This window comes from Grammomys surdaster, unplaced genomic scaffold (assembly GCF_004785775.1).
Source record: "Grammomys surdaster isolate TR1022 unplaced genomic scaffold, NIH_TR_1.0 264, whole genome shotgun sequence".
NCBI classification, from domain to species: domain Eukaryota; kingdom Metazoa; phylum Chordata; class Mammalia; order Rodentia; family Muridae; genus Grammomys; species Grammomys surdaster.
The window spans coordinates 1,277,873-1,303,872 of record NW_021604705.1 but is presented as its reverse complement, the minus strand read 5'-3'; the positions used below and the strand labels follow the sequence as shown (position 1 = coordinate 1,303,872).

General features: G+C 35.8%; 2 protein-coding genes across 2 annotated transcripts in view; one reads left to right on the top strand and one right to left on the bottom strand.

Annotated features, from left to right (window-relative positions):
- Nucleotides 1-26,000, top strand: part of Znf804b (zinc finger protein 804B) — a 532,472-nt gene that overhangs the window by 20,814 nt on the left and 485,658 nt on the right. The window lies entirely within an intron of this gene.
- Nucleotides 9,503-16,115, bottom strand: Tex47 (testis expressed 47). The gene is made up of 3 exons (XM_028776080.1): nucleotides 16,085-16,115; nucleotides 14,679-15,526; nucleotides 9,503-9,655 (listed from the first exon to the last, which is right to left on the bottom strand). The coding sequence occupies exon 2, from the start codon at nucleotides 15,458-15,460 to the stop codon at nucleotides 14,699-14,701; it is 762 nt and encodes a 253-aa protein (XP_028631913.1). The 5' UTR covers nucleotides 15,461-15,526; nucleotides 16,085-16,115; the 3' UTR covers nucleotides 9,503-9,655; nucleotides 14,679-14,698.

Sequence of the window (26,000 nt, the reverse complement as noted above, 5' to 3'; positions counted from 1 at the left end):
AAGACAACAGTCTTTTTAATATATTACAGAATTCTTTCCCTGTGAGAATTTTTACTCCATCTTTCACTGATTGCTACAATAGTCTTTAAATTGCCATACCTCTTGTTCAATTACCTACTTCTCGTTCAATCTCTTCTCCAAAATTCATGTTGGCTCTGGTACAATGCACATCTAACCATGGCAGATATTAAAATGAAACTCCATCCTATTTCTCTTGAAGAATAAGTCATGGTATTTACCTGCTTTCTGTCTCTATCTAATTTGACTCCACATCTACTTATCCAGCCTTGTCTCTCATCGGTCCTGTTTTTAACTTCAAGTCTTGCCTTATTTGCCTTTATGAAAAATTCTCAGTCTTTTCAACCCATTATGGATTGTGTGTGTATTCTTCTTTCCTTACCAGCACCCCTTACTTCTTAAAATTGGTATATTAAGACATCAGAACAATTTTTGTATCTACTAATATAATAATCATTTTGACTATTTAGTATTTCATTTTCTTGGATGAAAGGCAAAGAGACTGAACACACAGAAGTATAAAAATATGCATCTTTTGGTTTTGGCTATGCCCATCCGTGCCTAACAAGGACTTGACACAGTATTTCAGGCCATGATTGATGAGTTACTAAAGGTAAACAAGGAATTAAAATTCAGTGACTGGCAGAAGCAATGGGTAACTCATTGCAATACATTACCAAATGTGTCTTTTCTTGTCCATATTCATTAAAATGAAATGGATACTGTTGGGAGTGTCATGTGTAGACTTTTATATGCTTTTCTACTCCATGTTCCTTGAGTAAATGTTGAGTGTCAATGCAAAATATTTAAGGGCTTAGATTTTTTTTTGACTAATGGAAGGAATTAAATTCATTAAGCATGAGTTTTGCTCCCATGGGATGCAGATAAAAATTATGTAGAAATGTTGAAGCATGTTTTAGAATTTTTGGAATGGGGAAACCAGGATCTAAAAAGAACAGTTAATCAAAATGAAGTATACCTGAGGAAGTACCAGGGACCTTAAAACACAAGAGAAAGTATAATAGATGATAGTGGGATATATTACATGAAATATCAAGGAGGGATACTGGGAAGTAAAATTTTATTCAGGGAGAAAGACTGGGGTTGTGGGAAGGATGGCAGTGGGTTAACCAAATCTAAACATATAGGAAGAAACTTTGTGAAACCTTACTAGTTTTTAAAAGAATTAAAATTATAATTTAAAATGGAGGTTGAGGACGGGTGTCAAACAGGGAAAAATATTAATCCCAGGAGACATGTTATAACTAGATGGTAAGACACTATTGCTTGATACTACATATATTGGTTGCAGAATACAGTTAAAACAATTTTGAACTTTCAAGGAAACTCTTTCCCTTCTAACTAGCTTTCAAAGTACTGACAGATGCTATGCAGTTTGTCACTTTGGTAATTATCAATGGTCTTACATAGCACTTGGGTTGACATGCTACAATACCCATCTTGCATGCAAGATCTGCATACTGGTGCAATAGTAGCAATGTTATCTATAGAGGTGTCTTAGTTTGGGTTTCCATTGATGTTAAGAGACACCATGACAACTCTTATAAAGGACAACATTTAGTTGGGACTGGCTTATAGTTTCATTCAGAGGTTTAGTCCATTATCATCATGTTGGGAAGCATGGCAGTGTCCAGGCAGCAAAGAATAAACTGAAAGTTCTGCATCTTGTTCCAAAGGCAAAAAGGAGAAGATTATTTCCAGGTAGCTAGGAAGAGGCTTTCAAAGCCTACCCCACCACGACACACTTTGTCTCACAAGGCCACACCTACTCCAACAAGGATATAACTCCTAATAGTGCTACTTCCTGAGGCAAACATATTCAAGGGGTAAACTAATGCTTATGGATTGGAATTTGGACCAGTTTCACAGGAAGGGTTTCATTTCTGGTACTGTAAATACCATAAAAATTTACCAGGGAAGTCTATATATGCTAGGAGAAGACATACTTTTTTTTTTGTAAGTATTCCCAGTTGTTATACTGTCCTCTAAATACATTTGCCTCTATCTTTAGATTTATGATGCCCTCAAACTTAGAGAAGCTTCTTATTAAAGTGGGTACTGCTTAATACTAATAACTGTTGAAAATGCTGAAATAAGTAACTGTAAGTGCTCAGCCATAGATGATACACTACAGATTATGTATATCATTACTCGTTAGGGTTCAGAGGACATCACCAAAATTGGAGTGGAAAAAAGTAGAAGAGCTAAAGGATGTGTGATGAATGCTGTCCTCAGTATATGACATGGCCCTTGTACACATGAACCTGCAAGAGTTGTGGTTACCTGAGTAAGACAAAGACAGGTAAAAATTCTAGCACAGAGGGTGGTGAGGTCCCAAGGCCTCACCCCTAGCTTAAGAGCTTTTGGCAATTGGGTTCTGGGAAGGTGAAGTCACATTTCTTGTGGGTTTGGTGAGTGGCATTTTATGCATACCGCAGTGGACGACCCAATGCCTATCCACATATGGAGAATATAATTAGATTCAGTGGCTAAAAACTAAGTACACAAATACATAAATAAACATCAGAGAACAAGAAGGTGGGTAGGAAGTATGACGGCAGGGTCTGGGGAGACCTGCTGTGTGTGTCTGAGTGTGGTGGGGATAATGATGGTGAATATGAGAAAGATATATTATTTTATACTCTTTTAACAGCCCATGGTACTGCCAAGCAATATTTAGGTATACATATGACATTGAAATTTCCTGTATTATTTTGCATCAAAACAGATGCTTTTTATCTTTTTTATGTTAGATATTGAACCCAGGGCTTTATGCATTTACTGAGCCCTTCCTTCAGCCCAGAATGAATGTTTGTTCAGAGAAGTGTTGGTTTTGATGACAGTTACATTCCGTAGGTTGGTTAAACCATTATTTCAGACTTTGGGTTACTGATTTTATTGGAAGCACTTTAGTTCTTGACTCTGATTTGTTAGTGGTTTAAACATGCATTGAATTACGTTTCAAACTCAGTATAACTGATACCTCTGGGGCTTTGTGACCTTCTTTATGACATTCATGGATTTTACAATGACAGTGAGCAAAGTTCCCAAAAACGAATAAGTCCATTGTCTAAGAATGAATAATGAGCTAGTAACAGAAATAATATATACTAGTGTTCACTTACATGACTTAAATATTATTTTTATTAGTTCATTTAGAATTTTGATGTATATAGTAGGTGGTCAAGAAGCACCATTCTCTGAATATGAACAAATGGTAGAAATCAATTAAAATACTACAAATTATTATGTTTTATTAGTAGAGTAGTTGATATGTTGTTTTTGCTTTTGAAAAAGCCGAGTATTAACTGAGAAGGGGAGGTAGAGAGTTAGAGAAATTATTCAAGAAGAGATTGCAGAAAATCTATTTCAGTAAAATGCAGATGTCAACATCTAGAAATTTCTTCTTCCATAAAACAAAGCCTTATCTCTAATGCTCTTAAAATATTGTCTTTAAATTTGACTACTATTTCATAAACAGATCAGTGTTATGAACTGTGTGATTCACATGTATAAAATTGTTGGACAGTGACATAGTCCATTGGACTCAAGAGGTGGAACAGAAACCTCTAAAGTACTTGACCAGAGTGAAACCATTTCTTGAGAAATTCACATATTATTATTATATTGTACTTATGGTTAATCCTTAAATATTGACTCAACAATCAAATTATGTGGTGTGCCTTCTATTAATTGGCTATCAGGAACAAAATGGGATTTCTAGGATAAGTTTTGGATTTCTGGCTAGCAATCATTCTGAGATGCTTTACATTAAAAAAGGGCAAAGGTAGAGTCAAGCAGCAGGCTGAAGGAATAGTGATGGTAAAGAATGATAGGTTTTATTTGAATCCTGTGGATATGGAGATGCCTGTGTTCTTTCAGTGTACCATCTTGAGAAGATCCTACACAAAGAATAAAGCATGAGAGGGGTCTGTTATCGTAATGGATGAAAAACTTAGAATTCAATGCGGGCCATGATCGTAAGTTCTTACATTCTTTTCCCTAGCCACAGTTTCCATTCTTGTCTTTATCTTCCTCTCAGTGCTGCAGGTACTCTGATCTATTCTTCAAAGGCACCACACTACTCTTAGCCTAGATGCTTTCCATTTTCTGATCACTTTCTTAGCATCCTCCACTAATCCACCTCAATATACATGGCAAGGCTGTATATCTTGCTCTTCTTTCTTTGCCTCCCCATCTGAAAATGATTCTATCTTGTGCAAGAAATGATACAGGAAAGAAAGAGAGAGAGAGATGGGGGGGAGGAGGAGGGGGAGGGGGAGGGGGGGGGGGGGGGGGGGGGAGGGGAGGGGAGGGGGGGGGGGAGGAGAGGAGAGGAGAGGAGAGGAGAGGAGAGGAGAGGAGAGGAGAGGAGAGGAGAGGAGAAGAGAAGAAAAAAGCAAAAATCAATTTAGCTCCTACTACCATAGGAGGTTTTAAATTCTAGGAAGAACTACAAGGAGGGTACTGGAGTATACAATAACCATGCATAAATCCATAAAGTTAATCTAAAGTGAGACAAGGAATAGTTTCAGCTTTCACTTCTAGAAGACACTGTCATTAGGAACATGATTTTACCTTCACTGCAAGGCCCTATCAGTGATAACACCTGCAGTTTATACAGTAAGTCTGTGTTAAATGAGTGAAGACGTCAGCACATTTGGAGTCATAGCTTTTAGAAGGGAGTTCAGATCATGGCATAGACTGGACTGAAAAAAAAGTATAACTGTAGTGAGCAGGAAAAGTGACTTGTTAACACTATTCATTTCTTCATAATCATTTTTGATAAAATTTAAGCATTTTAACTGAAAAATTCAGGTGATATTCTCAAGTTGTTAAATCAAATGTACTTGGTCTAAGTTACAAGAAAAATCTTTCCTACATTTTTATGTATAGAGGAATATAGTAGTAGTAATGTATTAATTGGTCAGCAAGTAAAACATTATTAAAAATTAATAATAAAGCACATAACTAATAAATATTGAAATTGTTCTCATAAACATAAAAACTAAAGAATAGTAATAAAGATTACTTTTAATGTAGTAAGTTATTAATCCAGCTAATATAAAATTTATTTTTGATATCAAATCACAACACAATTAAGAGTTCTGAAATAAGAAAATTGAGTTGATAAAATAATTTTCTTAAAGACTTGAAAAAGAATCAAGATTTGAATACTTAATATTTTGAAATGAAATAGAACTATCATTCATCAGTGTTTACCCTTGCTATGAAAAAAGCAATTCAAAGTTTCATATTATTTCCTGAATATTATGGTGAAGTATTTGAGAGATGCTTTTCAGCTTTTGTCTCTATTTTCTTAAAATCAATGTCTTGTATTTATTTTGTAAATCTTACCAGCAGGTGTCTGGAAACTTAAATTATTGACCACAAGAGGGAGAACTCTAATTCTCCATTAAGTCAGTTAATGTATTATGTAATAATCAAGAAATATTTTGGTGTCTGAACTGGGCAATAGGCTGCCATATCTTCACTTGTCTGAAAAGATGGAGGTTTGCTTTGGGCTGGGGGTAAGTTTATCTTATTTGAAATGGGTGTATACTGCTAAACTTATTGAAATCTATATGGGACTTGAGAGAACCCCTTTCTCATGTCACTAGGTATACTTGTTCCTTGTATTCTAGAGGCCTGCCTAGCTCCTTAGCATCTTCTATTCCTCTTGCTGTGATTGAAGTTACGTCTTTCTCAATCCATATAACTGCCAAGGTCTCCTAAGATGTCCATATGTCACCGGATCACTATAGTCAACTAGGCTAGGCTCTTTTGGGACTGCCCTGCCTGATCCATCAGCTAGGCTTTGTTCCTTTGTAACATGTAGGTTACATCCCCCACGATCTCCTTTCTCTGAGACACTGGGTAGGCATTTGTTTGCTAAATAATATAAGCTTCCCAGGTCCTGTGGGATCACATTACCAAATGTGGTCATAATGCCTCATTCCAATAGAATATTCCTACTCCAAATGGGTTCACTTCTATCAATTTAATAAGCTTCCTGTTTCCCTAGAATCTCACTTTTTAAGTCTCTCAGGAAGACTCTGACCCTCATAAGTGGATAGGACTTCTAGATACATACAGTTTAACAAGATCTTTCTTCCACTGCTGCTTGACCACGCTTACTTAAAATAAGCGTGAGAACTTTGAGAGCCACACCAGATGACATCAGAGGAGAGGCCTAGCAAGCTGGATGCTGACCTGTAAATAGTGTCTGTTCACCCACACAGTAGATCCTCGAGCTCTGAGTACAAATTCAATGCAAGAAAAATCTCAACCCTATGACAACTTACATCATAATCCCTATAGCAGAAGAAAAGTGGTAGCTTAAGCAAAAATAAGGACATGATTGACAAATGACCTCAAATGGTCAAGCCCCAGCTCAGGAGCAAAGTAACACAAACCGGAATGATATTCCCATAAATAATTTGATAAAATAAAAAACTTTGCATGTTAAAAAAAGTTTAATGAAATTTATAACTACAAAGTCAGTTCTACAGAGGATACCAGAATAAATACTTCAGACCGAAAAGAAATAAAAACACACTCAAGAAGTCACATGGATAAGTAATTTCAGGACAGGTACTCAAAAGAGCTATAGAAACCTAGTGCATTGGATACTACCTGCAGTAAAAATGATCCCAATGAAGTCTCCAAATAATTAGTGAATCAGAGTCCCAGCTGGACATGCCTTGACCAAATGAAATTTTTAGTACTTTAACTGGGTTACATGCCAAATGGGTCCCATGTAATTCCTCAAATAAGACAGGTAGATGCAAATACAATAAGTTTCTGTCTACAAAATGACAACCAAGATTCTATTGCTGAAGAAAACACCCACACAATTCATGAACCTGGGAAGGTCAAGCTGGTTCCTACATAGAACCCTTACATTCTAGTGACTTTGATATGGAAAGGCTTATTCTGCAGGTTAGCAAAACAATCACCAACTCAATCATAAAACTTTGATCTAAAATGCTTAAAAATATGCTAAGGCAATAGAGTAGGCCACCAATGCCTGATTTGACTTAAGGATCACTCCATGAGATGGAACTCATGCCCAACACTGCTTGGGTGAAACAAGAACCAGAGACTAGACAGTCTAGAGACCTATGCAAAAACCAATTACCATTGCTCTTTATAAAGTAGTGATGAAATGATTCTTAATACTATTCTCCTATACTTATAGATCAGTGCCTAATTCAGTCATTATCAGAGAAACTTTCTCCTGCAGCAGCAGACAGGATCACACACGCACACACACACACACACACACACACACACTTACATACATGCAGAAGGAGAAGGAAAGGGGAGAGGAAGAGAGAGAGGAAGAGGGAGAAGGAGGAGAGGGAGAGGGAAAGGCAGACAGAGAGGGAGAGGGAGAGAGAGAGGGAGACAGAGAGGGAGACGGAGAAGGAGAAAGAGAAGGAGAGAAAGAGGGAGGAGAGGAAAAGGGAGGAGGGAGAGGGAAACAGAGAGGGAGGGGGAGGGGAGGGGGAGAGGGAGAGGGGAGAGAGATCTTGGAACACTCAGCTCTGAATGGCATTTCTAGATCAAATCCTCCCCTCAGAGATCAGGGAACCCTGTGGAAAAGGAAATAGAGAGTGTGAAAGCCAGATGGGGTAGAGGACATCAGAAAACAAGGCCCTCTAAATCAACCGAGCAAAGCTCAGATTAACTCAGAGACTGAAGTAGCAGCATGCCCAGTTCCTACAATGGTTCTCATGTAGTTCTCTGTGTATATACTGTAGCTTTCCATTTAGGAAATTTATGGGACTCCTGAGTACGAGAACAAATGGATCTCTGATTCTGTGCCTTCTCTTGAGACTCTTTCCATTATGGTTGGTTTGCCTTGTCAAACTTCAATGTGATGGATTTGATTTATATTATTTGTTGTGTTTTGTTGTTATCCTTTAGAATCTCATTCTTTTTAAATGAGAGACTGAAATGGAGTGGATTGGGCAAGAAAGAAGTACATGGAGGAGAAACTGTAGTCCAAATCCAAATGTATTATATATGAAAAGTTATCTATTTTCAATAAAAGAGAAAAACAGAAATACCATCAACAAACAAACAAAACTGAAAGGCAGACAGACAAACAGAAACAAAGACCTATGTTTATCAGGATTGTCGTTTCGTTTTCTTAAACCATCTGAAAAATTAGCACCTCTTCTCTAGTTCCCTGGCTCCTTTAATTGGAGAACAATATTTAAATAACATGATCTGAATACTAATTGTTATTGAGGTATGCATACAACCATGTATGCATAAATATATAGACCATAGCTATAAATTAATTTCTCTATCCTTCATATAGCTATATAGTGCTCCCGTCCCCTCAGGTTCAAGGGCTCCTTCAAATACAAAATTCTACAGATGAATAGTATTTACATGTGATATATCTATACTCTATCATGCTTTATATTAGCTGTGGTTACTTCTTATAATAAATGCAATGTAAATACTATGTAGAAAGTTGCTCATATTAAGTATAATTTGTATATTTATACTTAATAAATTTTGTTCATGTCAGATGCAAAAATAGAGAAAACTACCACGAAAATATACAAAAATGAGAGAGAATACCACATATTTTAAGATAATAACATTTTAATATTAATGGACTGAATTCCCCAGTAATATACATAGACTAGCAAATGGATTAGTAAACAGGACCCATCCTTTTGTTCCTTCTAAAGAGCACACCACATCATCAGTGATAGAAAACACGTTTAAAATAAGTCGATAAAAAAGAGTATCCCAAGTAAATAGAGTTAAGAAACAAGTAGGAATATTTATTGTTATATCTGACAAAATAGACCTTCAGTCATATCTGGTTAGAACTGGAAAGGATACTCACTTCATTTTCATTAAAGAAATAACCCTCCAAAAGGATACTAAACTTTTACATATTTACTTACCAGCAGGAGTACTTAACTTTATTTTAAAGGCAAAACAAATAAAACAAAGTGCTGGATCTAAAACCACAGATTATCTGGGACACAGTGATTGTGTGTGTCTTTAATACCCTATCTGCACTAGTACACAGGTTATCTGCATGAACTCTAAATATAGAAATATTGTAGGTAAACATCATAATTCAAATGAATCTAACAGACACCTACATCTACACATTATAGATAAGCCCTGAACAATACACAGTTTTCTTAGTTCATGAAAAATTCTCCCAAATCAACCATATATGACACAAAGAAAGTCTCAAAATATATAGAAAATTAAAATAACATCTTGTGTTCTATCAGACTGCCCAGAAAAAAGGCTAGATATCAACCTCAATAGAACTGTAGAAACTAAAAACTCATGAAAGCTAAACATCATATTTCTGAATAATAGTTAGGTCAAGGATGAAATCAAGAAAGATATACAAATTTTCCTGGGATGAATGAAAAAGAAAGCACAACATGATAGAATCTATGTGACACAAAGACAGTCTTAAGTTTATTGTGTTTAGTGCCTAAAACACAAATTCAGGAATTTATGGTCTTGCCCCCTTTCTAGCTCATGTTCTGTGTCATGATTGAACATGTGATCACTCACCCTTCTTCTTTGGGTGCCATCTTCAGCATTGTAGACATCCTCTCTGGAATGGTAAGCTAAATAAATTTTCTTCCATTGGAAATTGTTTTAGAGATATCAAATTAACAAGTTAATCATACACATTAAGTCATTTTAGAAACAAAAGCAACACCCCCAAACAGTAGACAGCAAGAGATAATCAAATTCACGGTTGAAATGATCAAAGCAACAATAAACCATAAAGAACCAGTGAACTCAAGATTTAATTCTTTTAAAAGACTAAGAAGATTACTATTCTTTCAATCAAGCTAACTGGAAAAACGGGGTGTGACAAATCAATAAAATCAAAAGTGAAAGAAAAAACAGTATGTATTGAAGAAATTCAGAGAATAATAAAGTCATATTTTATTTCACATTTATTTCACATTTAAGATTTTAAATTGAAAATCTTAAAATTTACTATAGTTGAATTTCTGGATGCTTATGGCTTATCTAAGCTAAATCAAGACAAAATAAACAATTTAAACTGATGCATGGCATCCAATGGCACTATGTAAACATTTCCTAACTTAAAAACAAAGTGCAAGACCAGATGGATTCAGTACAGAACTGTACCAGTCCTTCAAACCACCAATAATCTTTAAATTACTTCATAACATAGAAAAGAAAACACTTTCATATTCTTTTTACAAAACCTACATTTCCCCCATATCCAAAACAAATAAACACCAAAACAATAAATAGAACGAATTATAAGGCAATTGCTCTGACTTCAATAGATGCGAATCTCTTAAAAAAATGCTTGCAAACTGAATTTTGAAAGCTTTCAAAATGATCACTCACCATGATTAAGTTTGACTGATTCTATAGACTCAAAGATGACTCACTGTATGCAGATCAATTAGTGTAATCACCTTATAATAAACATACTCCAGGATAAAATCCACATGATCATATCCTTATATGGAGAAAAGGACATTGAAAAAAATCAATATCTATCTATGATAAAGTCTTGGCTAACTTAACAAAGGACATATCTCAACACTATAGATGTAATACACAAGACCCCGCAGCCAAGATGACATTAAATGCAGAAAAATCATTTGCACCCAAATCCAGAACAAGATGAAGATATTCACTCTCTCCTCTTCTCTGTAATAAAATCCTTTCAGTGAGTGTATAGAACCAGAGAAAATAAGAGAAGAAAAATAAGAAAAGAATAAATAAAAATGAATAAATTAAAGCTTCCTTGTCTGTAGATGATATGATTCATTTTTTAAATTTCTTTACAATGTGTTTTTATTAAAATAGCTCATTTTACATTTTAAATACAATTTATTGATAAAAAATGAATGAACTATCAACAAGTTAACAAGAATGTATCTCTTGTTTTGTCTTTCCTTTTATTTCACCTTCAAAGTCAATAAAACTGGTTTATTTGATGGTATTTAGTGACTCCTAGGTTTATATTTTGCCTGTCTATATAATATACAATGATCTCCCTGCATTTAGTGATCCATAATCTTAGTCTCTCATGCCAAAACCTTTTTTTTTTATAATTTATTTTTTTCTCAGATTGTAATTCATTGACACAGGAGTTATAAACACAGAAAGGCAGGATGTGGGGAAGGAAATGACACTGGAGTGTGGGTGATCAGGGGGAATACGGATATCATCAGAACCGAATATCGGCTGGGTGAAGGTTCAGGGGACAAGTTACTATGACTCTGCCTATGACTCGCTTGTCCTTATCTAAGTTGGTATTGTCTGCCCAGGCTACCTATTTACAAGGTCTATGACTACTCAGGCTTGTAAATTTCCACAAAAGCAGCCTGTTTACATTAGCTTATAGCCATCTGTTTCATTGTTTTTCCACTGAGACCCAAGACTTGGTGTTGGTATACATGTATGACAGGCCTATTGCTGATTTTAGGCCTATGGTTGATTTTAGGCCTTCAGTGGGTAAGCAGGGCTGCCCCTGACATCTCCTCCCTTCTCTAAGTATAGAAGGGCTTTGGCAATTCTAAACTTGCGAAGGCGGGGATAGAGGCCTGACCTCCAGTATTTGAAGGGGACCTTGTAATGGCTCCAGTCCCCCTGTCGTTGTCCAGTGAGGCATGAGGGCCATACCCGTCCCGATGTCTTTTTCCTAGAGAGGGGATACTTTTGGCAAGATGATATGATTCTATACATAAAAGTCTGTAAAGACTTTACCAGAAGACAGCTAAAGCTGATAAACACATTCATCAAGTATCAAGATATAAAATTAGTACACAAAAATCAGTAGCCTTATGTACCAAAAAGCAAACATTCTGATGAAGAAGTGAGTGAACCAATACCACTCACAAATGCGCCTTAAAAAATTGTAAGTAAAAAACTTGTACAATGACAGTGTTAGAAACTGAGGGTAGGACCAGAAGATGGAAGGACTTCCTACATGGATCGGTTGGAATATTGCTGGGAAATGGCCATTCTACTTAAAGCAGTTAATAGATTCTATGCAGGATGCACTATACTTCCAATGCAATTCAGAGAAATTTCAGAGAAATGAAAAAACATCTCAAATTTAGTATGAAAGCAAAAGAGATCAAGTGAATTTCCAACAAGTAAACATTGCCAGAGGTTCCACCACCTTCAATTTTCAATTATACTATACAGTAACAGAAGTAAACAGAAACATTTAAATGGAATAGAATTCAGAACCCAGATCTCTGTCCATATTTCTATCTGTACCTGATTAGTGACATGCAGTTCTAAAATACACATTAGAGAAACGTCAGAATCGTCAACCAATATTGCTAGTCAAAATGAATAGCCACATATAAAATAATAAAACTGTATGCTTATCTCGCACCTCCTTAAAACTGAACTTTAAATAAATTAAAGATCTATACATAGGGACTGACACCATAAATCTTATATAAAAGATAGTATGAAGTACACTTGAATTTATAGGCAGGAAAAGGCCTTTCTGAATGGAACCAATTGAGTATATAGTCTCCTTGGTGATCAAAACTTAGACATACCTGAAATATTTATATTCACTTTGATTATAAACTTTCTTTATTCATGTAACATAAGTTATTAAATGTTTTAGCAACGACATTGTTGAGATGAGGAAATAAACCTTTCTAAGTAACTACTATAAAAATTGAATTTCACTTGAATAAATTCATTACAGTCTGCTTAGTATAATGAATGCATAATTGAGCTGTGTATTTGTGTTTTTTCTTTGATCAAATATAGATTTTATTTTCATACAAAATATTCTGATTGTATGAATCTTTAAAATTTACAGTGAGCTAAGTAAATGAGCAGTATTATCATTTAGGTATGTCTGTAACTTTCTCTAATAGTTGACTGTGATTGCTAATTATTTTCATTAGCCTACTGGATTAGTTTTCTATCAGTCTTTCTTCTCAGTCTTCTTATCAGGACATGATACAGACTGATAAGTGATGTGAGATAGGCGGTGTGATGGAGACACTTTTTACCACTGTTGGGGTATCATTTTACCGCTGTTGGGGTATCCAGTCAAGTGCAATGATTGCCTGTCTAGTAAGAATTGACTTGGAGACATCTAGTAATACATATAAACAAATGAATATTAACTGATGAAAATTATTTGTATACATACAAGTCATAATTCATAATCATCTCAGGTCTGCTGCAATTTGAGCAGGATTCCCAGGAAGAGTCCATTGCTATTCCATAGATTACCAACAAGTCTTGCTTGTAACCCTGGAGGCAGAGAATCAGAAACCACAGAGTCTTACTCAGCATCTAGCCCTTGATGCTTACTGTCAGCTGGTCCCTTGCAGAGGATGTCATCTGGAAACTAAGTATTCCCAGCATAGTGCCTGGATCCTAAGAGCTCAGGTTCAAATGAACAAAGCAAGGCACTTGGCATTTCGATTTAGCCTTGGAGATGCGCAACCTCATTTCTGTCATCCTCTGTTGGTTAAAGCAGACACAAAAGGCTGTGCAATTTGAAGCACAAAGCCTGCCACATAAAAAGGAATAGAAAGAATCTGAAGGTCACACTATACGAGGAGCATGTTGGATTAGACTCATTAGAGTACGCTTTTAAAAAAATAATATTTAGCATAATTTTAAGTATACATTGATGTTTAATTTTAGCCATAAGCTTCACTTCTGGACATTAACTAACTTTAGAAAATACTTTTTGCAAGTATATTCACCATGCCAATAAGATGCTAACTGACACAACATGCGCACATACACACACACACACACACACACACACACACACACACATTGTTCATTTCTTATAATACTGCTAATGTATAATCACTTAAGAATAAGTTTTTTTTTTAAGTGGGCAGGAACAATGCCTTATGTTAACACTGCACAATTTCTAGGCCTGACAAATATCTGCCATAAAGTAGAGAGCTCGAATACTCACTGTTGCTTGATAATGTTTTCTAGTTGTTTCACAAACCTCTTTTGTTGTTCAGGTTTTTAATAGGTTCAGTATTACTTATTAAATGGGCCAGAATAAGGGTACTTCAGGGCTGTTTTCAGAAGTTAGGTTTCATTTTCTTTGGTGCAGGAATTGCACATTAATAGTTTATTCACTTATGTTCTGGGAGATATACCTCTTCTTACTATATACTATTTACATTGCAACATATCTTGCATATATTATACTATATTACTTTTTCATAGCATGCTTGACTGTAACTTTAGGTTGCAAGTTTCTTAAAGGTGTAACTGTTAGGAATGATCCACCCCCAAACACCTTTCATTTCCATATGACAATGACTGCTTGTTAACTGTTGAGAGAATGCATGGGAACCTAAATGCTTAAATGGTATTAAACTCTCTTTCATCTATGTTTTAAAGTATCCTATGAAAATGATGGAACTTACAAATTTATTAAACCCATTTACTTTAAAAAATGAATTGAGCTTCATAGCATGACAAGCAAATGTATTCTTATGTTTAGCTCTTGTATTAGCATTCTACGTGTGTGCTTATTTTAATGTTCTGTTCTTTTTTTTTTAAGAGTAAGTTTAAGTATTTCCTTTGTTTCTAAAGTAGTACAAAAACTTGATGAGATAGACCCAAATCGTCTCACCCCATCCTAGAAACGGGAAGGAGCCGGCCACACAATATCAGAATCAGAGGTAAAGTGTATGGGTCTGTTATACATGTTTAAGAAAGATGCTGGGTCCATGAATTCTTCAGCTTTGCATAAGTACTTGATAGTTTGTTCTGGGAGAATGAGTTCAGGGGCAAGCTGGTGTAAGTTGTCACCTGGTCCTTTTGCGCCCACTTTCACCGTCTTGTAAAGATGGAGTGCCAGTTTGTGAGTCATGGTGAGGAAATCTGTGGTGACTTCGGCTACAGACTGCGACTGTGTGTCATCATCTAGGTACAAAATGGGGACTTTGATGACAGAGATATGCCACTGCATGAACAGCCTCGTGGGGATGTTATGGGAAGCAACGATGATTTTCACGTTGTGGATCATAAATTCTGTTTCACTCTTTTCGTGGGCAACATAATCTAGAAGAATCCGGAACAGTGTGCCATTGGAACTCTCAAGGATGTGCAGAAAAGTAGTTGGGTATATGAGCAAGAGTCCTGTCACCACTTCACCTAAATGATGTTTCAGAATTGACTGAAACAGTTGCTCGTAATAGTCAGAAATTTCCTTCTTCTCTATGTCGACTTGTAAGTGGCCCACTAGAAACAACCTGTGAAGGAGGAATTTCTTTAGCTGTAGCCTGTGCTTCTCTTCCTGAAGGTGCAAGTAATTGGTACGCGGAACCTTGGGCATAAGAAGTGGATCCACTTGAAATTGCTTTTTGCTGCCCCTCCGATTATGGACCATGAAAGACATGATGAATCTTATTTCTTTTTCTAGATGATTACAAGTCTCACTGGTGATGAACTCTTATTTTTATTTCTTATGACAAAAAACAAAAACAAAAAACAAACAAAAAACCAAGGAGTTAACTGTTTGTCAGATGTTAGTGAATAATAATATCCCCACTCTGCTGTGAAAAATGTCTTAGAAATGGAAGTGGATGTTAAACAAATACACCCATTGCTTCTGAGTTCACAAGGAAATAACTATCATTCTTCAGTAAAAGCCCTCTCTGGGTAGTCGCAATTACAGATTATACTAGAGGCTTTTTAATGTTGTTCTTAGGTTAAGTGGTTTATCCAATACTTAACATAGATTTAACTGGCCTGTAAAGATAAACTAAATCAGGTGTACTAAAGGCTATTATTAGTTTATTTAAGATTTACTCCCAATACTAAAATTTAATGGTCTTCCTTTAATAGTAACAGTACACTTTGGGAGGGTTAATTGATTGGTTTATCTTTTTATCAATACATTTCTTCTTTTTTGCTGTCTTATTAAGGTTTCAGTGAAGCCGACTGCTACTTTGACATAATCTTATGTTCTAGTTCCAGTCCCAGGGCACCTTAACTACCTTCACATGTCAGGTATACTTACTTGTTTTTGAGGTAGGAGGTCCTCTTGGCTTGACTTCTACCATGCTTCCAACTGTCAGTGCCCTGTCCCCTCAACTGTCCTATCCAGGGTTCTATTACCATAGGTCATGAAAGGGGTTAGAATATCCCTGGCATCAAAGAGCCACAGAGGATCTTGTCCTAGGTCTGTTTTCATGAGATTATCTCAACAAAAACCTCGACAGTATTGTGGTTTGTGGGGGAAATGGGGACTTCTTTTTGAGTATGCCTTCTTTTTGAGAATGGTCTTTTGGATTTTGTTTTCCATTTGTTTTGGTCACACACCTTTGTCAGACAAGCAGCAGATCTGGGCACTTTCTTCTACATCTCAGTAAATCAAAGCTATGGTGGTAAATCTTGTTCCTATAGTTCTCTTAAACACTAGTTAAAAACTTTAGACTACCTATCTGAATCTCTGTAATAATGCATCTGTTATAAAAAATGTTTTATGTTACCATTTGGGCTACTTAATGTGAATTTAAGTTAATCTTTAAAATTCAAAATAAAATCACCTTTTAATCCTATATTCACATGAGGTTTAAACAATAATTTGAATGTGACAGAGTTAGAAAAAAAACTATTTAATAAAAAAATGAACCTCAGAGGACATTTGTCTCCTGAGATTTTCATTATTCAAACTAATGATGTGATTTTAATGATTTGCAGTGATAAATTATTCCAGAAAGTGAAGGTTGAGAGGTGATTTAATAAATTTTTAATTGCATGATACATAACAACTGACCATAATTCCTCAGTCACTGTAATTCAACTCCTAGCTCACTGAAGCCCCTCCAAGGTGCTCTCTTGGTCAGTGTCTTGTCTAGGGCTCTCCTTTATACTTTGTGAACTAGAACAACTTTACAGACAGCCTCCTATGTCCCTCTGTCCTCCATGATTTCTTGAATCTGTTTCTCCCTGTTGTTTTCCAAATCTCTATCTGTGACCTAGTGGAATTCTTTTGGCATCCAGCTCTGGAGAGTGCTGAAGCTCTGTTGTCAGAGAGATCTCAGACTCTGCTTCCTCGCGGTTGACTCAGTGGCCTCTAGATTCGCGTTTTTGATCCGTGCAGCATGTAGATCCCTCTGAGCTCATCTATAGACTAGGAATCTTCCTCGAAAGCTTCAAGGTGACACAACTAGTTGACTTGCACTGATAAAGACAAACTGAGTCCATTCAAAGATCTACTTTTGTCAGAATGCTCTTAATTCATTTCCTCATGTCACTTACTTATAACTCTTCTTTCAATAGATAATAAAGCTACACTCTGAAATTTAAACAACATTGTAAAAATTATCTTTATTGAGGTCTTTTCGTTTGCAAAGACTCTCTAGAGCCAAATGGTCAGACCTCTGAAAATATACATAGAACTTAACATTATGCAGACTGAACGGGTTATATTTAAGAGAATATATGTATGTGTATATATATATATATATATATATATATGCATTCAGAAACAATTATCTTTATTGAGGTCTTTTCATTGCAAAGACTCTCTAGAGAGGGGTTATATGGATGAACTCATGGGGAGGAAAGGTAAGGAAGAAATATAATTATATTATTATCTTTAAAAAATTAAAGTAACTTTAAAATGTTAAAAAGTCCCTTAATATCTGCATTAACTTCTTGTCTCTTACTGTCTATATCAAAACCATTTTTCTTGCCTTTTCAAATTTCTTAAACACTAATCTCAAATTATATTTCTTACCTTTAAAAATTCTTATTTAGCAGGGTATGATGGCACACATCTTAATCCCAGTACTTGGGAGGCAGAGGTAGGCAGTTCTCTGAGTTCAAGGGCAGCCTGATCTACAGAGTGAATTTCGGAACAACAAGGGCTGCACAGAGAAATCCTTTCTCAAAGCCAAAGAAACAATTCTGAATTTCAAAATGCATTTAAAATTCTTGATTTTCACCACTTCGTTCATATTCCTCTAGATTTCTCCATCCCAGATATTAATCTCACATTATAAAATGTAAATCTGTAAAGTAATTTATAGGGTTATGTTTATATTTTATAATAGTTTTACAGAGTCCCTGCTGCTATTTGAATACTAGAAGTGGAAGATGTACATTCAATGGCTGAAGAAGTATCTATGGCATTATTACCAGCCTCCAGTTGTGAATGAGACCAGAGGAAACATAGGGACATGTTACAGAATGGTTTGCTATCTAATGTTGGTGCTTATCATCATCATCAGGAACTTTCAGTGCTTTCCATTGTTTCTCCCAAGCTTCCCTTTCTGAATGCACAAATGCAAAAAAGAAAAAAAGAAAAAAGAAACCACAAACAAAAATCCTAAAACAACAACAACAACGACAAAAAAAAAATGGGCAGATGAGCCAAAAAAAATGTCAAATGGACTCATCTACCCATGTTTTGTTTGAAGCATAATTTATTTCCAAAGTTAGCCAAGGACCAGCCTTCAAAGGTTAACCATAGGATTATTTTCTCATTTCACACTGTTTTCATTCATGCATGTTTTCCTGATTACAGTATGTCCCTGAAAGAACAAATGAGAAAGAGTGTAATCTGCTTACAGACTTTGAGTGAGATTCTAACTCCCTTATCTACTGTCACTGTCTTGTTGGACTCTACAGATCTGATGGTAAAATAGGGTGGTTTCTCCTTTCCACCCATGAAGCCTCCATTGCTTTGGCAAATTGCTTTGGTAAGATTTCTGTTTTGAGGCCAGACCAGGCAGTCCTCTGCTATGTATGTGTACAGAGACTCAGACCAGTTCCTGTATGCTGTCTGGCTGGTCGCTCAGTGTCTGAGAGATCTCATGGATCCAGGTTACTTGAGATTGTTCGTCTTCCTATGGGATTGCCCTCCTCCTTAGCTTCTTATAGCCTTTCCCTATTCAACCACAGGTGTCCTTGGCTTCTGTCATTTGTTGGGTGTAAGTATCTACTGCTGTCTCAGTCAGCTGCTTGTTGGCTCTCTTGGAGGGTAGCCATGCTAGGCTTCTGTCTTTAAGCACACATCAATAATAATGCCAGGCCTTAGAGTCTCCCCTTGAGATAGATCCCAACGTGGGCCTGTCACTGGACTGTCTTTCCCTCAGTTTCTTCTCCATTTTTGCCCTTGTAGTTCTTTAGACAGGGACAATTCTGAGTCAGAGGTTTTGACTATGGGATGGCAACCCCATCCCTCTGCTTGGTGCTCTGTTTTTCTACTGGAGGTGGACTTTATAACTTCCCTCTCCCCATTGTTGGGAATTTCATCTTTGAGTCTTGGGATTCTCTCACCTCCCAGGTCTCTAGTACATTCTAAAGGGTCCTTCTACTATCTACCTCCTGAGGTTGTATATTTTTCTTCATTCTTCTGGCCCTCAGTATTCACTCCTGCCAACCATCCCCCACCCCCAATACCTGGTCTGGCCTTAACGAGAGGAAAAGCACCTAACCCTTTAGAGACTTGAGACACCGGTGAGTGGGGAGGTCTGGCAGGGTGTAGGGGTTTGCGGGGGTATTGTGGACATCCTCTTGGAGATGGGAAAGAGGAACAGGATGAGGAAACTGTCAGAGGGCAGAATGGGGGGATGATACTGACTGGATTATAAAAAAGATTAAAAATAATAATAATTTAAGAAAAAAGATTTCTATTTTGATCAGTATTGCAGCCTGGGTGCTCTTGCATCTCTGTCCAGTATGGTTGTATATGCCTTTGTCATTCATGTTCTCATGAAAAGGAGTTCAAAAGTTGCCTTCTTCCTCCCAATAGGTGAAGTTTGTTACCTTTTATTTTCACATATAGTTTTTTTCTAGTATAAAGCTATTAGAAAAACATAGTATTTTATCATTATAAATACATAGATGATATATTATTTCAACCAAAGCAGTCATTTTCCAAAATATACTAATCTCTTAACAAAGCCTAATTGATGTCAGATTTAAAAACATGAATTATCATTCTTTTTATCTTAGAAATTATCTGACTGTGTCAACTTTGTACGGCTCAAAACAATAATTTTACTAACTCAGATATTTTGTTATATGGTTTTATTCTATTTCCCAAATGTTCTTTCATGATTTATTTTACTTTATTTCTCAGATGTTAGTTAAGTTACTCTCCTGAACTTTAGTCTTATTACCACATGATTATCTAGAAACTTCAAGTGGTATCTGTCTTATTTTATTTTTTTCTTTTTTCTTTTGTCAATCACAATGTGATGTTACTAAAGAAAGTGTCAGCATGCCATTTGAACAATTGATGATTAACAGGAACATATTATTACAGTTGCAAGCTTTTGTTTTAGTAGAGACTCATTATCTGATCTCCCAAATGCTACAATCCTTGTGATCCATCTGGTAAGGACCATTTGTCTACCTGTAGATGGTCACTCCAACAGAAATCTTCTCACTATCAACCCAGTTTAAGAGGCATTTACATTATTATTTTTTCAGAGTGATCTAGTTAGAGTGGCTGCCCAAGTTCAAGCTCTAAGCACTTATCAGTAAATAGGAACTTGTGATTTTAATTCTTTTCAATTATCCTACTTACACATTCTATTATTTCATACTAGCTTATTTTCTCATAACATACTCATAACACATGTCAAATGGTACACCTTGTGATTTCTCACAGACTTCCTACTCTTTGTTATCCACGATTAAATGTTCTTTAATAAGCTCACAATGCCCTTGTCTCTATAGGACACACAGACCGTATAGAGAGGATTAAGTGTCATTAACGGACTACAGTAGGTACTTTACATGTCTACCTTAGATACTCCTTCTTTCTCAATTTTTAGAGAAAGATGCTAAATTGGGGATAGTTTAATGACTTACAAGTTATTCAAGTCTACTTTCATCAGCTTCCTTGCCATGCTTGCATTGGAAAAATATTATACTCTCACCCACCCTAGTAATTCTCTTTATAGGGACATGGATCAGTTTCACGCAGAAGCCAGTACATAACATTATAGCAAATTCTCTTGCAGTGGCACGACAGCCTCTGAAATTCTTTACTATTAGGTCTAGTACATCTTTTAATTACCACAACTGAGTCCTTGACACATTGCCAGCTTGAATCAACACAGTACATGTATCTGATCTGTGAGTGCTTGCTTGATAGCTACTTGAGAAGCCAGAGGTCACACAATGCCTGAATAATAGAGAAAGAAGGAAAATATCAACATAATAATTGAAAAAATTATCCTACTTTCATTTTCTAGTCATTTGTCTTATATGTGTTGACAACATGAAAGGTATGCAAGTTGGAAACACATAGTCTTGTGAACCAGTTCTTATATTTGCTCATAAAAATCTTAATGCAGTTAGTGGATCTGAAGGTCCTTTCACTAGTTGACATAGAAGTGAAGTATCATGGTAAAAGATAAACAATGAACATTGGAAACAACAGAATCTTGGAATCTGCGTGGAAAACTAAAGATTTAAGTAAGTGTTAATAATACATGTAACATGGTTATGTTTGATATGATTAGAGAATCCAGGGGAATATACTAAGCTTGGAGTGTAATTACATGTTGTTGAGAGATACGAAATGAAGTTCTTCTCATTGTTCTTTTTGTTCTTCTTGTTCTTCTTGTTTTTCTTGTTCTCATTCTTGTTCTCCTACTTCTTCCTCTTCTTTTTGTTCTTTTCTTTCTTCTTTTCATTCCTCCTCCTCTTCCTTCTTCTCCTTCTCCACATCTTCCTCCTCCTCCTCCACATCCTCATTCAAAAAAGGCAATATTCTGTTATGGAAGATGCAATAATCTATAGGCCATAGGATCTCCAGGTTTGGTGATAGTAAAGGTCAGAATTCCAGTCAATAACACTAAAATGTATGACTTACTATGCTCAAAGTGTCAAAGTGAAGGCCACACCCTAGTTTAGATCCAGTATATTCTCTTAATTTTCATGTAGTCTATGTTCTGCAATATTTTGTAAATGGTGAAATGCTGGAGATTATTGGCTGTTTAAAGTACTCTTAGAGACTGTTCACCTCCTACCTCACTCTTTAATGGCTGCCCTGTAGTAAGTGTCTTACTCCTCCATTATGTATTCCAACACTCAGTTGAGTGTTGCTCTGCACAGGAAACAATAATACCAGATGATCATAGACAGAAACCTTCAAACATGGGGCAAATGAATCTTATATTTTTGTGTATTTTTTTTATCCTAACAGTTCCTATTAGAGTAACTAGCACAGCCTGTTTATTTGCATCTCCCAATCTCTATGCCTAAATTACTTTAAAAGAGAAAAGGATAACTACCAGAATTGTATACCTTTCATGACTTTTAATGATGTGATGAAAGATGTTTTTGAAACTTAGTTCCTTACTCAGTTCTAACTTGAAGATATCAAATCCCTTCCCTTGGAGCTCAGAGAAATCTGCATAAGAGAAGGCAGAAAAAATGTAAGAGCCAGAAGAGATGGAGGACATCAAGGAAACAAGGCTTTTTAGATATAGTAGGATTGATAGACGTATAAACTCACAGAGACTGGCAGCATACACGGGGACCACATAGATCTAAACCAGATTGTGTCCCAGTGCTAAGGAGAAGTGGATAAAGCTCTCATATCTAATATGGAAGCAATCTCCAATTGATAACTTCCCACAAAAGAGAAATTAATTTTCTCCAATAGAGTCTCACTGGGTTTACAAACCACACCACACTTAAGGGTAGGCCACGTGCCCAGCAATAGATGACTAATACAAGAAGGATTCAATGGTATTTTCGGAGCTTTTTTGGTTTCATAATGTATTATCTGGGATGTTTTGTTTTGCTTTGTTTTTGTGCCTTATGGGTCTTTTGCTTGAGTGTTATGGCTTCTGGTTTTGTGTTAAAGTCTCTTCTTTACTTGATTATAAATGTAGCCAGGAGGAAGTGATTTGTTGGCCTGGGTTATAGCCTGAGTGGAAGTGTGGACTGAGAGATTAGAGGGAGGTACATCAGAAGGCATTTGAAGAGACTCAAATGCCATGCCCAGAGTTTGGATTTTATTCTCTCATTTAAAATTTAATTTTTCTTTTGTAGGTAGTTATCAATTGGAAATAGTTTTTGGGTTAGACATGAGAGCTTTATCCATTTATCTTCTTAGCTCTGGGACCTGAGAGTAGATATAGTCTGTAACTATATCTACTTTCAGAAGTTTATTTTCTTCTGAAAACAAAAGAAACTGGAGGTAGAAAATAGTAGAAGCACTCAGAACACTTTAAAGGATTTGTAGTTGACAACTGATCATTTAATCTGTTAGTTGAAGAATAAGTTGTTAACATTTTTAGAAAATAGTTTTGCAATTTGTATCATGAGTTAATTTTTCCCTACTTTTTAGGAAAGTAGTGCCTGTCTTAGGGCACTGATAGTAAAGAAGAAAAACATTAATAACCAATATATGGAAAGACAAGTTGTGGTAGAAACTATGAGAATCTTGAGAAAATGAAAACATGTATTGACTACATAGTAGCATTATTAGGCTAACATTAATATTGAAAAAAAAAGAAAAAAAAAGAAAAAAAAAGAAAAAAATTCTCCCTCAAATAATAAGTCAGAGAACTATTGAGAAAGAGTCTTAGTGAGAACCTCTGTCCTTCACCTGTATCGTCATATATACATCACACACATGTACACACACTGGATGCTCATCACACACACACTGATATAGTGAAAGATTGCAAATGTGTTGCTTCATTTGAGATTCTGATATCATCTATCTTGGAAGGCATTTAATAGAATTTCCAAAATGGTGTATCATGAATTCAGCTGAATTAGGAGGAACAAAGACTTAGGAAGATTGAGTCCCCTAGGAGGCAAGAAAGGGAGAAACTGTTGAGTGACAGTTGTTATCAAAACACAGTTCAGTTAGTTATCTCAGATAAATTTTTTATACCCTCAAGGAGAAAATTGTGTTTGTAAAGATTTTGCCCCAGTTGGACATTTAGAGTTTGAGACAAAGCAATGTTGAAGAGTGAGGAAGGTAGGTAGCTACCATCAACCCATATAGATGTGAGCAGTTAAAGACTGAGGAAAGTAGGTAGCCATCATCAAGGCACACAGGTATGACCATCTGAAAAAATAAGCTGAGGATGTAGAGATGACACCGTGGATTAGAATGCTCATTGCTGGTAGGATATTGTTATAAAAATATAGATGTGAGAGTAGGGGACTGTTTCACAGGGCAAAAGTTCTTGCTGTATAACCGTGAGAAGCAGAGATTTACTCCTCAGAACCATGTTAAAAACAACAAGCAAAAATGTACAGGCACATGTGTCCCCACATCTCTGTGCATGTAACACACACAAATATACCACAAGCATAAAACAAAATAATAACAAAAATAAAAACAAAACCCCACCAAAGCAGGTAAAGCATAAAGAATAAAAACAAGATTTAGGGCAAAAAATGGTTTGTGTAAATTATATTGGGGTTGCCATAGATAAATCTAGATATAAATGCACATGAACATGTGAGGATTCTGGATGCAATGCATACTTAACATTTGTGTGCACTGAGGGGAAGAGCTGAGTACATATAAACTGGATGGCCATGGCATCCACATGTATGAAGGTGGTTAAAATATTTTTGGAGCATGTACATTTAGGAAACAGAGGAAGAGTCAACAACATATCAGAAATTGATGGAAAATGAAAAGATTTTCTGAAGGTCAATGCAGAAGGGGATTTCAAAGTGGATTACAGCTAAAATTCTAAAGAAAAAAGTGAAGTATTTAACATTTGGTGTTACCATTATAAGTCATTAATTTATGTTTTCTAGTAGGTTTTTTCTTTTGTCTTTTTTTGGCTCAGAGGAGTCAGAAGAGTTAAGTGAACTGCAGTAGAATTAGTGATCACAGAGCAGGTACTTCTCACAAGCATTTGTCAGAAGCATGCAAGTATTTGGATAATAAATTGTAAAGGAGGATGATGACAAGGTAAGTATGTACTGGAGATCCAAGGCTTCTCTGCCCTGAAAACAAGCATTCTAGTTCCTCCCCAAACATGCTACTGTGTTTTTTGGGAAAAGTGGAATTTAAAAACAGAATAAAACATTAGATACCTGAAAATATCTTAAGGCTACAGGATGTATTTCCATCTTCTAGAGTATAAATAATATTGAACTCTGAATTACATCCACATTTTCTATTTTTTAATCTACCTGTTTTATGTATCAAAGACATAACTTACTACCATACTTGTATATTGTATCAGGTGACCTAGGTACAGACAATTTTCATTTTATTTATTATGACATAAATTCTTTGTGGAACCTTGATTTTTATATATGCAAAAGGAAATATAAATAGATTAATATCTTCAGAATTCTGATACAAATGTCAACTATGTACATTCTGGATTATGATAAAAGATCTTAAATAAATGAACATAATTTTTACAGCTTGCTTCTGGTTTCTCTTTACTTAATTGTTGCATGAGATGGAGAATACTGAGCTAATCTACTTTTAGAATTGGAAGGAGCATAGCATCAACACAAAGCATATTGCACGGTTAAAGGAAATGCAGCACAAAGGAGTTTAGTGCCCTTACAACCTGAAAGTTGTTTATCTTAGAGCACTGTTAGCAAAATGTTTACTTGAAAGAGTCAGCAGGGACATAATATTTCTTACTCAATTTTTTAAGACAGATGAGAGTTGTTTTGATAACAACATAGTGCCAAGGCTATTTCAAGATTAGTTATATGAATCTGAATTTTGTAGTATTCAATAGGCATTCACTAAATGTTATCTTTGGAAAGGAAGTAATAACGTCAGGTTCTATGTTTGATGGTGAGTAGTCTCATAGATATTTTTGGAATATTTGGCAAGGCAAATGTCTTATAGTCAGAAACACCTATTAAATATTACTGTATCTTGCCCTTCTGCCCCTGCCTGGTCCTCTGGGCTGGAGCAGACACAGAGTCGGTCTGCTCCCGTCCTGTTGAGAAACTGA